This window comes from Nothoprocta perdicaria, unplaced genomic scaffold (genome assembly GCF_003342845.1).
Source record: "Nothoprocta perdicaria isolate Ctin4 unplaced genomic scaffold, notPer1 scaffold_12, whole genome shotgun sequence".
NCBI lineage: Eukaryota > Metazoa > Chordata > Aves > Tinamiformes > Tinamidae > Nothoprocta > Nothoprocta perdicaria.
Genome location: NW_020454316.1, coordinates 2,009,818 through 2,025,268, shown reverse-complemented (window position 1 = coordinate 2,025,268; position 15,451 = coordinate 2,009,818). Strand labels below are relative to the sequence as shown.

The following is a 15,451-nucleotide window of genomic DNA, read 5'->3' as shown; positions in this document are numbered from 1 at the left end:
CGTTGGGCCCCGTGTCCTGAGCACGGAGGAGATCAAGCCGCTCCATGTGGCTTTAATCAGAAACTTTAATCTGGGGAGGCTGGTTTCGGTCTGTGTCTTCTGAGAAGCTCATTAAAAGGTTAGGAGCCGCAGGATTATTAAATTACAGCACACTTATTTACATAGGGGATATATCTGATGGAGGTAGTGACTGTGTCAAAGAAATATTTTAGCTTATCTTGAGTTTCTACCTTCACATGAAAAAGGACCTCCTCCAGCTCTGTCTTTAAAAACACATCCAACGCAYATGCATTTCCACGGGATATTTACCTCTTGTTCCTCATTTCATTTTGGCAAATACTCCTCCTTGCTCCGGTGCTGCAGCTCGGTTAGAGGTGTTCAGCACACGAGCCCGGGAATGCAGCCCGGCCTGAGGGAGGACAGGCCRGTGCTGCAGTGGCCTTGGTAGAGCTGGGATGTGCAGGCTCCTTAATCCGTGCATGGGGAGAGGCAGTCACTGCTGCCTGCTTTCCTCAGGCTCCTTGAGGATCCTTCCCGTCCATCCTTTGGGAAGGCCCAGGGCAGGGGTACAGGAGAAAGRAGGCTGAGCAAGACAGCCCTGCTCCATCTACACAGAGCACTTTGGTGTCTGTAGGTACCTACTGCTGTCTGGAGACGCCAGCACACAGGAACACACACAGGCCTTGGGAAACGGCTGCTGCACATGGAGGACATCGCAGACAGGTGACGGGACACAGAGACGAGATGCCAGCAGACAGGGCGCGTGCCCAGCCAGAGGGACATGGTGCAGGCAGCACAATTGCTAGCTGTGCTRCATCAGCCTTGCAAAGAGCCCTAGCTCCTTCCCTGAGGCTAGAAGTGGCAGCTGAAGGGAAATGGTGGCTCCTTGCTGGCTTCCCAGTGCACCCCTTGCTTCTCCRCACCTACACCCACCCCCCATGCATCCTCTGGCCCCACAGGACCAGCCTGGGACCTGGCGCCCTGGCACGCACAAAGCCGGACACCGTCCCCACGCCACGCAGCGAGGCTCACCCGCACACCCGCCACAGCGCCCACCTTTCTGAATCTGCCCTTTTTGGCCAAAGTCCCCATCTCCTAAATTAGCCCAAAGATGGAAACTCCTCCCATTTAAACAAAAAGATCCATTAAAGTGTTTAACAGCCACAGCGATGTGTATCTGCTACGTGATTTCACTCTGTCAACRATTTGGTTTTGGATGCCAAGCTCTCATGCTGATCAAGTGCAGGTAGGAGACTGCAGGACCAGACAATCACGAGCAACCTCCTGGAAGGCCTACACAGGACCAAACACYGAGACTCTCATTTCCTCTACTGGATTTGATCCCTTTCCAGAAAATTGTCCTCCTCTGTGTGCTCTCCATGAAATGTTGCACTCTGTGTCTGTGCAATGCCGGGGTCTGCAGTCTGAAATATCTCCTTGACTCCATCCTCCCAGACAGCTGGATAAAGATGGGCAAGAGAACAGTGTCCAGCACTTTGGCGGGGACTGGCTCTGTTTGGTGTCTGAGCAGTGAGCTACAAAAGAGCTTGTAATAAGATTTACCCACTAATGAGGAACAGCAACTGCCTGGGATTAAACTGTCCCTGCTTACCTGTGCCTCAATCTATTTTCTCTAAAGATGCTTTTGCTCATTGTCTGTGGTTAAGCTTTCTTTCTCTCTATCTTTTTATTTTTTATTTTTCTGTAACACCTGGGTTTATCTGAGTCTCTTCTTGGGTCATCACATTGGGGCAGAAATTCTGTGCAAGCAGCGGGTCTCTTGAGAGTCTGACACTAACTTGTCTTAAACTCACAAACTGAAATCAAAAAACAAGAAATAAAACCACATCTGAACTCTTCTAAATCTCTGAAGAGCCTTAACTGTTTCTTGAGGCTGCCTAACTTGATCTAGGTAGGGTTTTATTTTAACCCAGCTACTTTACTCATGGCTAATTAAAACTCAAAGGGCTTGGCCTTAAGTGTAGTGTTGGGTCTGTCTGCTATTAAGGCCCTGTAGAGACCACAGTGCAGATGTTTATTTCTGAGGTCTCCTGTGACTCTAATAAAGAGGAGCAGGAGAGGAGCCGGATGGATCCTGCTGCCTGCCCTCTCCCTCCAGTGGGGAGGGATGGAGGAAATCGGCTGGGGCTGAAGTTCCTGCTGCAAATGCTCTCATCGCTATCTCGTTACAGGCAGACAAAAGACTATTCCATCTATCTGCAGCTTTCCYTGCTGAAAATGGATACCTACAGCTTGATGTCTGGGGGGACAACTAGCTGCTTGTCATAATTAGATATTAAGCCCTTGTGGGTGATTACAGAACAGCTCAGCTATAGGCAAAGAGCCACAGGGGCAAGTGGCAAGTGGGGCCAAAGGCACTCAAGCCTCATCCCTGACTAGGTCCAGCTCTGATCATGGTGGCCAGGCTGTTTTCCTTCCCTTCTGAAGGACGCTGGCAAATATCTAACACAGTCTTTCTCCATTTGCACAAAACTGGGCAGATGTAATGGCTGCATTGCCAGCAGTATCTCTGGGATAAGCTGTAAGCAGCTTGTTCCTGGTGGAGCTGCCAAGAGACATGCAGGAGGTGAGAATTAATATGCAAGGATGCCTGGGATGGTTGGGTCAAGAAATGGGACCTACCAGATTCACTAGAATCAGATTTCAGCTAGAGGTTTTCTTTTGCACACTCATATATCCCTGCTTCTGGCCAGCATTTCCATCTCACCTTTTTGCAAGGACTAGTCAAATCCCAGCAAAATATTCAGCACTAAAGGGCTCCCCCGGCACAGAACGGGGCAAGCATCTCTTGTAATGGACATCTCCCAAAGAAGACTTTTCCGAGCAGGCCCACCTCGGGGCTCCATTCCTCTCCCCAGGGCTGTTGGTTTGCTCGTGCCCCCATGCAGGATTTCTGTGGCATGCGGGGCCATGCACCAGGATGCCAAAAAGCATCGCAACTACTTGGTCTAAGAAAAAAACTACTAAATCAAACCACCACCACCATCAGATGCAAGCGGCACGTTAAGCCACCGGGCTGCCCTTGGGACTGGCCTTTACGTGCACAGCAAGCATTGCAACCGTTTACTCAGTCACACCACAAGCTCCTGCTGAGTGCTTGGGAACCTCAGGGACACCTTTGCTTTGCAAAACAGGCTCATCTCTGATAGAGGACTCTGCTTGGAGGATTATCTGCTCCCCAAGCAAGTAAACAGGTAATGCTTAATGCTGGGCTTGTAGAGGACAATTCCAGGGGGCTTGGCAACCCAAGACTTAAGGTACCGCTCAAGAGGTATTGAAGCAAACGAGCCTCTTGAATCCCATGGAAACAAAACCAAAGGAAAACGAAAGTCTTGCTTTGGGAGCAGGCAGGGCTCAGAAAGATTTTGGTTTGTAACGCAGTCTACCGACCAGACAGGTATATCTCCTTACTCCTGCGCTTTTTCTCCAAGCGTCTCAGCCGCTTCTCCTCCCGCCGCCGGGCCTCCTCCGCCTCCTGGTGCTGCCGGCACTTGTGGAAGTTCTCCACGACCACCCCCACAAACATGTTGAGCACGAAGAAACTGACGATGAGCAGGAAGGAGATGAAGTAGAGAAGCATCCAAGGGTTATGGTTCTGGATGGGCTGGTGAAGAGAAAGGAAGAAAAGGAAAGAGAAGATGCATGGACACAAGGTAGACAGGCTGGAATAACTGGTGCAACTCAGTACGGAGGGTTATGGGGAGAAAGAGAGAGCTGGGAAGAGTTAGGTGATTCTTCCCGTGGCATTTTCCTCTCTTTCCCTTTTTTTTTAGCTTAGTATTTTACTTATGTTGTGGAATGTCCTCTTCTCCCAGTAATTTGGCTTACGGGGTTTTACTATTTTGGGGCTTACTTCATATGGCTTAAAATAAATCCCTTACAAGATCTCAGTGACTGCGCATCATCCCACATGGGAGTTATTTTAGATGGAGATAGGATTCAGTTTGTTTTTCTGTGGTTTGTGCCCATGGCAATGTTTCTCAACTGTTTTGAGTTCTTCAGAAAATTCTGTGCAAAGTGTTGCTTCTGTTACAATAGGGTACTACTCATATAAGGCTCCTGACTTTCTTTTGTTAAGGCCTCACACTGCACAAAATGAGCAATTCCTCTTCACGACATCCCTGGTGGTTCTCCATCTCACACGAGTTTGCTCATATTCATTGTAGTTCCACAAAGCCACAGTGCAATGGCACATGCTGCAACGGCTCTGGTCTGAGCATGGGCAGCCCCAGGTCATCGTCCTCAGTCTCCCTGTTCAGCTCCTGTCCGACTGGAGGGATCAGATCCTCCTCCCACTAGCTACTTAACAGGTATGTTTTAAAGGTAGAAGAAACAGAGCATGGGACAGAACTTATTTTGTCCTCTTCTATTCCAACCTTTTCCCGTAGCTATCGCAGCACTTCAACAGTGTAGGGACAAAACAGGGTTTATTTTTCAAGTTTTTCTATAACTGTATCAAATTTGTCCCGATGAACTTGCCTAAGAAAGTCCCATAATTTTTTTCTGKTGAAGTCTGCTGCCTGATATCTCATCTCAAGTACTATGACTCTAAAAACACCATCAATACTTGACTGTGCACTACATGGGCCACTGTAAGAGATATTCATTGGAGGGCAGATGCCCTTGCCAGCCTGGTGCACAGTCAGGACCTCTAGGAGGTCCTCCCTGGGGTTTCAAACACCAGAGCCACCCAGCATGGGGTTCCAGGAGTATCACATTTGGACTCTGCAGTATATCTACCTGTTGGTCAATGCCCACAGCATCCAGACCATCGTACATGATGTTCACCCAGCCGTCTTTGGAGGAGAGGACAAACAAGGACATGAGAGCCTGCAGGAAAAAAACAAGCACGCAGWTCACGCATTTTAATCATCAGAAAATAAAATAATAATAGATGATACTTGATAAAACCAGTCCACAGCTCCTAACACATCATCTGGCCTGRACTGGTGAAATGCAACCTGGTGTGGCTTCTTTTCATGTGTTTGCATATCTGACTTAAAAGTGAGGGTACTATGGCCAATTACACTTCTTTCCCTCCACATACAGGCTTAATTTTGCTCAGTTTTTCTCCTTTTCAAGCATAATAGCTAGGAGTCAGGAGATTAAAAAATGACAATTGAGGCTCATGCACAAGAAACTCCATGCAAAAGCAGTGGCTTTAGACAACATTCCCTCCTAATCAAGGACTTGTACATCCCAGGACGTCTGGTTGGAAGAGATCAAAAAAGGTGACCTGGTCTGCTGCAGCTCTGAGTCAGGGACTCTTCTGACAGATAAATGTCTATGTTGCTCTTGGAAACGTCTTAAGGTGAAGGTTCCCCAGCCTCCCCAAGGAATACATTTAAAGTGCTCATCCATTAAAACCTATTAGAGAAGCCCCCTGAAACGAGGACTTTACCTGTCCCAAATTGTCAAAATTGTACTTCCTCCGAACCCATTTGTAGCGCGCATTAGTGCAGTCAGTCTTCGTAGTGATGTTTTTCACGTCAGGACCATCACAGTAGTAGAATTTGCCTTTAAAAAGCTGCATTTGAGAAGAAAAGACAAAAAATAACTTTTGAAAAGCTTGTCTCTGATTTATCGTTCTTTTCCCCAGTAGAGCTGTTTGCTAAGTTCAAATTCCTTTTCTTGTCTCTCAGCTCAGACRCTCGTCTTAACTCTCAAGGCAGGAAAACCACTTCTGGTGAAAACTCACCAGACCTTCAGAGACCTAAAGACCTTCAGTGGAGCAAATGCCACCTCCTCCCAGAGCACCTCATTCAAGGCCTAGCTCTTTCTTCTTAACATCTATCTGAAATCTTCCTTTGATGAGATTTAAGCTCATTATTTTCACTTTAACCCCAGATGCTGGAAAAAGTAGATTCTCTGTTGAAGTAGTCACTTRTAGACGGTAGAAGCTTTGGAAATACCGTACCTGCACCCCTAAAATCCCAAAGATAATGAAGAAAGCACAGCAGATGAGAACGATATTCCCAATAGGCCTCAAGGAGGAGATCAAGGTTTCCACCACCAGCTTCAGACCTGGGGCTCTGCTGATGACTCTAGAAAACATGGTAGAACAACAAAGGTTTTAGTTTTTATGCATGCCCTGTTACTACATGGTTGTTTTTCCCTCCTGGTATGGGCTGCAGCAAAGCTAAAATCACCACCCTTCTCTATTTGCAGGCATTATTCAGAGATGGTCAGATATGACTTATTTGGACAAACAAAACATTTACAGTTATATTAAATGCAATTAAAAAGTGTAAAAGGTGTAAAGGAAGGAATACTCTTCACAGACAGGCTACAGTACATTGCAGGGGGATTTGCACCTTGCTCCAGAAAGCTGGTCCCCTCCAAGCTCTCTGTGATSCTAGTGGAGGATCAGGCAGGAGCCTGATTTCCAACACCACCTCTGYGAAGAGCTTTACGTTGGCACTAGAGAATGTGTCTCGTCCTCATTTTACAGAAGAAGAAACACTGACAAAACCGAGGTCCTTCAGAAGGGCTCTGTGGAAATCAGGAGACTCCAATGCTCATCTGGCTGCACACTCTACTTCCCCTGTCCCCTCCTTAAAAATCCAAGGCTCTAAAGCATGCGCTCACCGTGCCATCAGGAGGACTCCCTCCCTGCACTCTCAAACGCAGCTCAAGTGCTCACCTGCCTTACTAGCCTGGGCCCCATTTCAAAACGAGTCATTTCAGTTTGTTTCCTAATTAGTTCCTGAGCCGACTCTTACCCAACAGAGACTTGTGACCAACAGCTCCACTGCCAAAGGGTCATCCCATTAGAGAGGCCCGTGAGGCAACCGAGAGGCCGGAAAATCTCTGAGCGTGGCCTAAGGCAGGTTTGGGGTGTTAYGGAAAGCAAGTGTTTTCTTTTTCTCTTTGAGTGCCTGGCAAATGGCCCTCCCATGGGACTCTGAAAAGCGTGTTTGCACACACGAGCCTGAGCGAGCTTTTCCAGGGAGGCGGGTGTTTKGACTGGAGAACATCTAGGCATTTCAGGAGGGGCCTGTAGGGAGGAGAGGGTGGCAGTCTGTGTAGGTAACCTGAGCTCGCACGGCTAACGATGCTTTTGTGCCTGCCACTGGGAAAAGAGCAGAGGCCCCGGCTGCCCAGCACTGGGTAACACCAGACAGCCCATCTTTCCTCTGCAAAGGAAAGATGTCCTCAATTTTGTTCCTAATCACATTTGTCAGATAGGAACCCACCAGGTCAGGCGACGGCAAGCTGAGCGCGTTCCTGATGAGCCTGCGCTGCAAGGGGACCGCGATGGCACGAGCACAACACGGTGCAGGAGCAAGAGAGAAGCACACACCCTCACAAAAGGTCCTTGCCACCAAGGAGGTGCAGAGCAACAAATAGCTGTTGCTCTGATGGTCACGGGTCTAACCAAGATTGCCTCTTCTTGTAAGCAAGCAGCAGGCGGCTTTTCATCAAAAAGCCCACAGGTCTCTGAAGGTACCTATCTTCTTTCTAATGAAATTTCATGAARAAAAGGCTTATGTTTCTTGCTGAGYGGGATGGAAGTGGAGCAGGAGCTGTGAGCTGGTAAGAACCCCCCAAGCATYAACACTTCTCCCTTTTCCTTTATTACTGCAACACTGTAAACAAAATACAAATAGCCTTTATTCTCTTTTTTTTTTTTTATTTAAATACTGAAAGCATCTCCCTTCTTCCTAACTGAGAGCTAAATTGTTTTGCAATGATGTTAGATACGCAGGCACAAGAGAGCAGGTACAGATGCCAGAGCTTATCAAATTATTGTCAGCACCTGTTCAATTGAAAATTCCCTCCTAGCCCATGCAAGCTGCTGTCTGTGTGGCTGTGCAGTTTAACAGGCAGCCAGACTAATTTGTAAAACAGTGATAAAAATGCAGAGCGGAGGAGGCATTTGCTGCACCARCTTCTTAACTCTGATAACGCTTCCTGCTCCAAACTCCCTCCACTCTTCTCCATGCTGGTGGAGATGAATTACATGAAAACTAATTTTGCTGGTTTCAAACACTTTCACCAGATAAGAGCTCCCCAAAGGTGTTTCTAGCTATACTGGGTTTCAGCTTTTTGTATCATAAATGAAGTTTTGATGGAACAYGTGAATGTTTTTCAAGCTCCTTGATCTATCAATGCGAAACAACCCCAGCCACCCTATTGCTGAAAGTACCGGAGAGGTCTCAAGGTCCGCAGAAGTCTCAACACTCGAAGAACACCCAGGATCTTTGCTCCGCCTGCCGATGCCATGGAGACAATAATGTCAATGATAGATACAAAGACCAGGACTCCATCTAGGACATTCCAGCTGCTCTGGAGATAGGTGTTCTCCCCAGAGAAGAAGCCAAGAGCTACCACCTGGAATCAGGAGAACAGGGATGTTTAAATCTAATCAGCATAACCAYAGATATGTCATGTCTTCAGTCTATGCCAGGTCTCACCAAGGATCATGAGATGGAGACGTAATTACCTTAACCATCATTTCAGCCACAAAGATTGCAGTGAAAATGTAATTGGAAACACTTAGGAATATCCTTTCCTGTAAAACACAGAGCAACAGAAAGTAGCCAGTTATTTAAAGAGATTAGAAAATAAACACCTTTCATCCCGTGGGATCTTTCCCTGACAAGACTGAGATGTGAGTGCAGAAACAAGCAATAAAATGACTCAGGTGCTCACCAKGCTCTGTGGGTCTATATCTGGTCGCTCCAGCGCTATCGTGATGCAGTTGAGAAATATGAAGACCAGCACTACATGATCAAACATTTTGTGGGCAATGACTTTCTGGCACATCACCCGGAACCTGCAGAAAGGAAGGACAGAAAAATGTCCTTCATATGATTGGGTCATCAAGGAATTCCCATCTAATGACCTGCCCTCAAAAGGCTTCCATTACATCAGCTGATTACAGTATCAGCCCAGGAGGTCAGGCAAACTCCCGAAGCCATTATTATTACTGCAGAAAAACAGACGTGATGGTTGCTGTTATTAATGGTGGCTATACCACTGTCCTTCCTACACAGGTATAGTATGACCCATGCAGTGGCTCTGTCCACATGTAACAGAAATGTTACCTAAATATCTGGAATCAATTTTCGAAAATTCTCCATTCTTCTGCCTCAAAGAGGATTTTTCCCCATGAGAAAACTAGCTAAAGGGTATTATTCAACTACCTCAAAAACTTGGCATTTCACTGGGATTTCTTACCGATTTTGTGGGGAAAACAGGTAGAGGGACCAATCTTCATGATTCTTGCACCACTCTGGTTTGTAGGGCTCTAAGACTTTACGAATCCGGTAGCAGTAACTCTAGGTAGAAAAGAAGAAACACCTTTTTTCCTCTTTTATTTTCCTGCCTCTTTAGCCACCACAGTTCTTCCATGAAAGGGGGTAGTACCTGGCATTTCAGACTGCCTGCAGGGAGTCCTGGCATTTTTGAGAGGTGTGGTGGGGATGGGAAAGGGGGAAAGGGTACCCCATTCTTCCAGAGGAACGTAAGAAAGGAGATGATCTACAGTGAGATACAGACTTGACAAAGYCAGACCTCTGGGCAGGTACCATTGTTAGACAAAAAGTTTCATTAAAACTTAAAAGATCTCAAACAATCAAAACCCCAAAACAAAGTAATGAATAGATGGAGAGAATTCTCTTCTCTGTGGGCTTTCAAGGTTTGAGATGCCAAACAGCTGACTTGTGAGCACAGACAGTAGCTAAACGCTGTGAACTGAACAGCTCGTTTTTGGAGGCATCCTAGGCCACAGGAACAATCTCAATCAGTCAAAAGACCAGGCACATGTGTGCACATCCCCTGTGGTTTCACTTTGCTGGAGACCACTGAAATGTAACAGTCCTCCCCACGAAGGCCCATGCCTCAAATCTTCAATTTGTCTGCACCAGCTCTTAGACAGCAACACATCTGAGCCTGAGCTGGATTTTTCATCGGCCTTCCTGGAGCGGAATTGCACCTTAACACATGAGCACCCAATCCCCCCTGAACTCACGTCCTCCATGTCGTCCTCGTAGTCCGGCGCGTCCTCCTTGTGGCTGTCGATGCGCAGGAAGAACTCGCTGGGCACGTGCACCATCTTGCCGTTGCAGTCCTGGTACTCGGCGGGCACAACGGCCACGGGGCTGATGCTGAGCGAGTGGCGCAGGGCGGGCAGCTGCAGCAGCTCGGGCAGGTCCAGGGCGCTGCGGTAGTCCAGGGACTCTGCCCGGCGGTGCAGCGAGGCCCTGCTCACCGTGCTGGACTTGGCGTCATCAGAATCGTCGTCTGTGCTGCCTTTCCCCTCCCCTGAGAGCAAGGACTCTCTTTCTCCCGACTGGTTCTTCTTTTTGAGGCTTGGGGCTCTGCCCAGGCTGTTCCAGCTCGAGCGTCGGCTGCCCCAGTTGCTGCTGGTCCCCCAGTTGGCACAAGGGGAGCTGCGGAGGCTAGACTGAGAGAGCAGAAAGGCATTTGAGGTTTCATTTGCAGGAGGATGCCAACAGGAACCGTGTTTTGGCTGGACTGGATGACCTTTCCTCAAGTGCAAGTCACCTTCCCCTTCTAGCTCTGCTTTTRTTGTGTCAATGCTTCAAGAAAGGAGCCAAGCATACAGCTGAGGGCACACTGAAAATACTCCTAAAACTGCCCCTGCAGCACACCTACCAATTCTCTATGCTGTGTGATTCCCTGCAGTACAGGCAACATTCAAACCTCAACCTAGGGGCATTGCTGGCAACRTGGCATTTTCTTCCCTCATGCCAAGTGGTTTCAGCACGTATCTCCTCCGGCACCTGAAGCTGTTCCAGCACTTAAAGCACAAGTGCTTGCTGGAAATGGTGCCCTCATTCACACTACATTCTCTTTTGCGACCCTGTGCCACGTGCTCTAGGTGTCCCTGTCTGGGCAGGGGGGTTGGATTAGATCAGCTCTAGAGGTCCCTTCCAACGTCAACCATTCTGCCATTCTGTAATTGCTGCATATGGAGGTGTAGTGAGTGTCGCTCCCACAGAGAATTTTTGCCAGTGATCAATGTGCCCCTGCACTTTGCTGGCAGGTAGTTGCCAGGGTGAGAGCACTTAAGGCAAGAGCAGAAGAGCTAAAAGGAAAACTCCTTTTCCTGCCACTGCTTCCTCCTGGCGCAGGAGCAAGGCAAAATACCTTCCTCTTTCCCATGACTGTTGGCCAGCTCTCCTCCAACTGCTTCATCTCCCTTTGGATAGTGGCACTTACACGCTCTCAGAGAGAGGATTTAAACGACCAGCAACTTTTTCCAGCAACTCACAATCCCATGAAACCTCAAGGCAAACAACAGAGTCATCTCTATTTTCTTTTCAAAAGCATTACCTTGACTAAGCAGCTTACCAAAGGGGATAGTGGCTCTGTCTCTGCATGAAGTGCCTTCACGGTCTGCTGCCTTGATTTGAACACGATATTGCAGTTACAGAGCAGAGGAACAGCTCAGATAAGCAGCGGCAGCAATCCACTTTGTCTATTAACTCTGCTCCCTCTGTTTTCACAGAGCTGCCCTCCTGCTCCCCTGTTACAGGCAAAATGAAATCATTTGCCAAGGCAGGCGGCTCCAGGCAGCTCTCCCCTCCATGAGCACTTGGTCACAATCCATTAAGTCACACCTCACTTCTCTGCTTCCCCTCCAGAAGGGCTGCTGCACCACAGCTGGAGCTCAGCTGCGGGGCTGGTGGGGACAAACGCTCCATTCCCTTGGTGCCCAAGTGTGCTCCAGCTGCAATCCTAAAGCACTGTGGAGGGAACCAGGCCTCAACCTGCTCCAAAGCTTCTCCAAGACATCCCAGCACGACCAGTGTGGTTGGCAGAACTCTTCTCAAAGGAGTTTGCTGGGGCAGGCACTCAAATGTGTCTTGTCTCAAGATGCTTTTCTTCACTAGAGTGGGTTAGCATGGGCTCCCRATGTGATGCCAGGCAGGAAAGCCCTGAAGCTCAGGACATCTGTGTTTCCCTCCACCACATACTGTCCTGTCAGGTTGTCGGTGTCTTGCCTCAGCATACCTCTCCATTTCTCCCTTCTGAATCTGTTCTCCTCCTCCCATTCCTCATACTAGTGACCTCCACCACACTCCTTTCCATCTTCTACTGATGTGCACACAGCAAGAACATATCAGCTGGCACTGCTGAGCCGTGGCAGCACCAGAAGCACCAGGAAACAGAGACATRTAACAGGAAAGACCAGACAATCCTCTAACAAGAGCTGACTAGAACACCCAGAATCACCTGTACTGTTTGCAAGCACTTGTAGGASTGCTGCTAGCAGGGGGAACCTACCAAGGACTTCTGGTCGTAGCTCACGGGGTCTAGTGAAGCATTGCTCCCTCTCCTCGAGTCCACAAAAGCGTGCACCGAATCCATGTGTGGGGAGCACTTCGGCGTGGGCATAGGGGTGGCAGCGGTGCGCATGATTATAGGAGGTGGCATGCTGCCCCTGCCCTCCAAGTGCCCGTTTGGCGTGACGGCGAGCGAGTACATCTTCATCTCTGCAAAGAGAGGTGACACTGGGTTATTCGGGAATCACTGGTCAAAATGGACATGGTTGCTTGGGTTTTCTAGAGGCTTTGCTGAATGGAGCTCGAATTTTGTGGGCAATGCTAAGATCACCTCTCTGCTTTGATAGGAGACATAAGGCAAATGTCAAGGCCTTTTAAGGGGTCTTCAGCAYTGTTTCCTTTGCTTGGGGTTTCTTGGGAAATGGAGAGTGGCATCACAAACTTTTGGCATTGGAAGAGAGCAGCAAAAGGACACTGAGGACTGCCTCAATCCAATCTGCTAAATTAGTCTCTTCTCCTTGTCACAGACTTTTCCACAGAGATTTTTATACAGTTCTGATTTGCCTCAAATTCCCTCATCAGGAAGGAACTAAGCAAACATTAGTCATTGTCTTGAGTCATCTGTTTGGGCGACAGGAAATGGAAATGGCTTCTAAATATCCACACACCTGGAAGACTAAACCTCCTGCAACGGGGAAATCTAATGACGGATCTCTGGTAATTGCAGAAAGCATCTGTTTTAGCTGTGCAGCAAGTARAAAGCCCTCTGTAGAGAGATATTACAGCAGCACAATATTCAACTCGTACAGAAAGCTGCTTTGTCCTCTCTACAGACTACAGAGGTTACAGACCATACCTCCTCCAGCACTACTGAGTGCCCCAATACCCAGAACAAACACAAAAGTTAAGCGGAACAAACTCCTGTTTTACTGGGCTTAGTGGATTCTGGTTTAACGACTGCAGAAGTAGGGTTAGAGAGGGGGAGAGAAGGAYGTGCCTGTACTTAAACAGGCGGCATACGAAATGATTTCATCTCACCATGGTTGGTTACTGCAATGAGAAATTCAAGCAAGTGAATTATCCCTGCTATTTCTCCTCCACCGGCTGCTTTTGTAACACAGTTTACTTCTCTGTATCATCTGTTTACTTGCTGGCTGATACGCACCACAGAAGTCCATGGGAACATTGCCACTCCCTCTGAGGGGTGGAAGATCCAATTAAAAATTTGTTAATCTGCAATGTACAAGTTTCTCTTGCCAGTGTGCCTGTTTACAGACCAGTAGCTTTGTAATAGAATCGTTAATGTCCTTATGCTGTTCAGTCACTGGTTGGCACCCAGGAGGCTTATGGAGATGATGGACTTTGACTGACAAAGAGTTCAGCCCCAATTCCTAATTCTGTATTACCGAGGTGATGATGCTTCCTCCACCTATAAATCTCTAGTTACTTGAAGCTGCCCAGCAAACAGTTGCTGCAAAGGAGCTGTAAGCTGTGGCTTCCTTGCCAACTGTTTGCAAGGCAGGTGCCTTTGTTCACCTTGTGTTTGGAACCCCTGTGGATCTGCAGGCCAGACAGCTCCATCACCTCGTGCTGATGCAGCTTTGTCTCCTTAGCTTCTCTGGCAAATTACTTACACTCATTCCTCAGCTGATTTCCACCTGCTTGCCACATTCAATATCATTTCACTCACTGAAATGAATCCTGCCCTAGAAGCATTTCAAGGAATTCTAACAAAAGCCCAAGCTGAGAATAAAAATACAGAGAACTGGAGCCAGTTCCTGTTTACCAGCATGCTATTCACTGTGCTTAAATAGCTGCTCCCTTCTCATCCTATCTCCAAACTCTGTAGAGTGAAGACTGCCTCCAACGATCCCATGTTTATACTGCACTAGCACAATGTGGCCTCGTTTCAAATCAGTGGCAATGACCTCCTGCAACACAAATAAACAACAACATTTCTACCAAATAAGCCTACTCAGATGCATTTGTGTGGGAAACTAAAGAAGAGATGAGAACRTGATTGATTTGAAAAGCTGCTCAGAAGTAGCTTATAAATATTGCTGCCAGTGAACCGTTCTGTGATGGGGAAGAAAACATGAGACCTAACTAAATATCCTTGCACAGTTTAAAACTGGAAAAGTATCTGCTTGAAGGAACTATCAACTCTCAAGGCTTTTTTAAAGCCTTCTGAACACTTCTGCATAGCTTCCCTACTAACCTAGCTATCAGATTAATTTCCAAATAACTTGGCTAACATGAAAATATCTTCCCCTTTCTTCCATAAATTTTGTGGAAAAGATGAGTGCAGAAGCAGGGCTGTAGCACAGCTCTAATTCATAGGAGAAAAACAGAAGCAAAATCCTACCTGTTGCTCGGAGATCTTTCAACTTCTCAAAATCATCATCAAAGTTGGCAGATGTCTTGTCCTCATCTGTGTCTGACTTATTGGCATCACCCTGTAGAAAGGTGAGGGATAATTAAAAGGTTTTATTGCAATCAAAGTTTAGCACAGAGGCCATTTGGATTAGCCAGAAGCTTAAGAGATCCTTCAGCTCCTCTTGGCCAGAGCACAGCTTCAAGCAGCAGCAGGGCAGAATGCCAAATTCCCTTGACACTGCCCTAGGGAATGACCCCGGGCACRTCCCTCTTCCCTGTTTTGATTTGTTTTCTTCCTTGGACAGAAAGGATGATGCTGTGATTGTGAACACTGCTCCTGCAATGTCATTGCGTTTCCTACGCTGTGTCCAGCCTCACTGAACAGCGCGTCCCAGGGGAGAACGCGAAAGCGCRGCTGTAATCAGAGAAGTGACTAAGAAAAATTGGCATTGCCGGGTYCCATATTTGTTCTCTCCACGCTCCCAGCTGAAAGCACTTAGGTTTTAATGTCAAAGGACATTGCAGGGTTTTTCTCTTTTACTTGACAGTCCCGTAAATTTGCCATAGATCTGAAAACCCAGCCTTGATCTGCTTCCCTCATGCTGGCTGCTAACTGAGACTGCACTGGGAAACCTATTGGCAGCRTGGAAGCTGAGGCAGAAGAGCAGCAGGTCCAGCTTGCCTGGCCATGCACCATCGTTCTCAGACAGAGAAGAGCCAAGAGCCCCTGGACACCTGTTTAAGTGCTTCCTGTGGCTTTTTTCCCCCTTTCATACATATCTGCCTCTGCTACCAAG

The 15,451-nt window shown here is 47.6% G+C and overlaps 1 protein-coding gene across 1 annotated transcript in view; it reads right to left on the bottom strand.

The window, feature by feature from the left end:
- CACNA1H (calcium voltage-gated channel subunit alpha1 H) overlaps window positions 1-15,451 on the bottom strand; it is a 103,118-nt gene that overhangs the window by 26,000 nt on the left and 61,667 nt on the right. The window contains exons 13-23 of the mRNA XM_026053940.1: window positions 14,644-14,734; window positions 12,280-12,488; window positions 9,998-10,432; window positions 9,205-9,305; window positions 8,677-8,800; window positions 8,468-8,536; window positions 8,171-8,355; window positions 5,939-6,065; window positions 5,423-5,548; window positions 4,762-4,851; window positions 3,433-3,625 (exon numbers count right to left, since the gene is read on the bottom strand). Coding sequence (XP_025909725.1) covers window positions 3,433-3,625; window positions 4,762-4,851; window positions 5,423-5,548; window positions 5,939-6,065; window positions 8,171-8,355; window positions 8,468-8,536; window positions 8,677-8,800; window positions 9,205-9,305; window positions 9,998-10,432; window positions 12,280-12,488; window positions 14,644-14,734 — 1,750 coding nt within the window. The remainder of the gene's footprint in view (window positions 1-3,432; window positions 3,626-4,761; window positions 4,852-5,422; window positions 5,549-5,938; window positions 6,066-8,170; window positions 8,356-8,467; window positions 8,537-8,676; window positions 8,801-9,204; window positions 9,306-9,997; window positions 10,433-12,279; window positions 12,489-14,643; window positions 14,735-15,451) is intronic.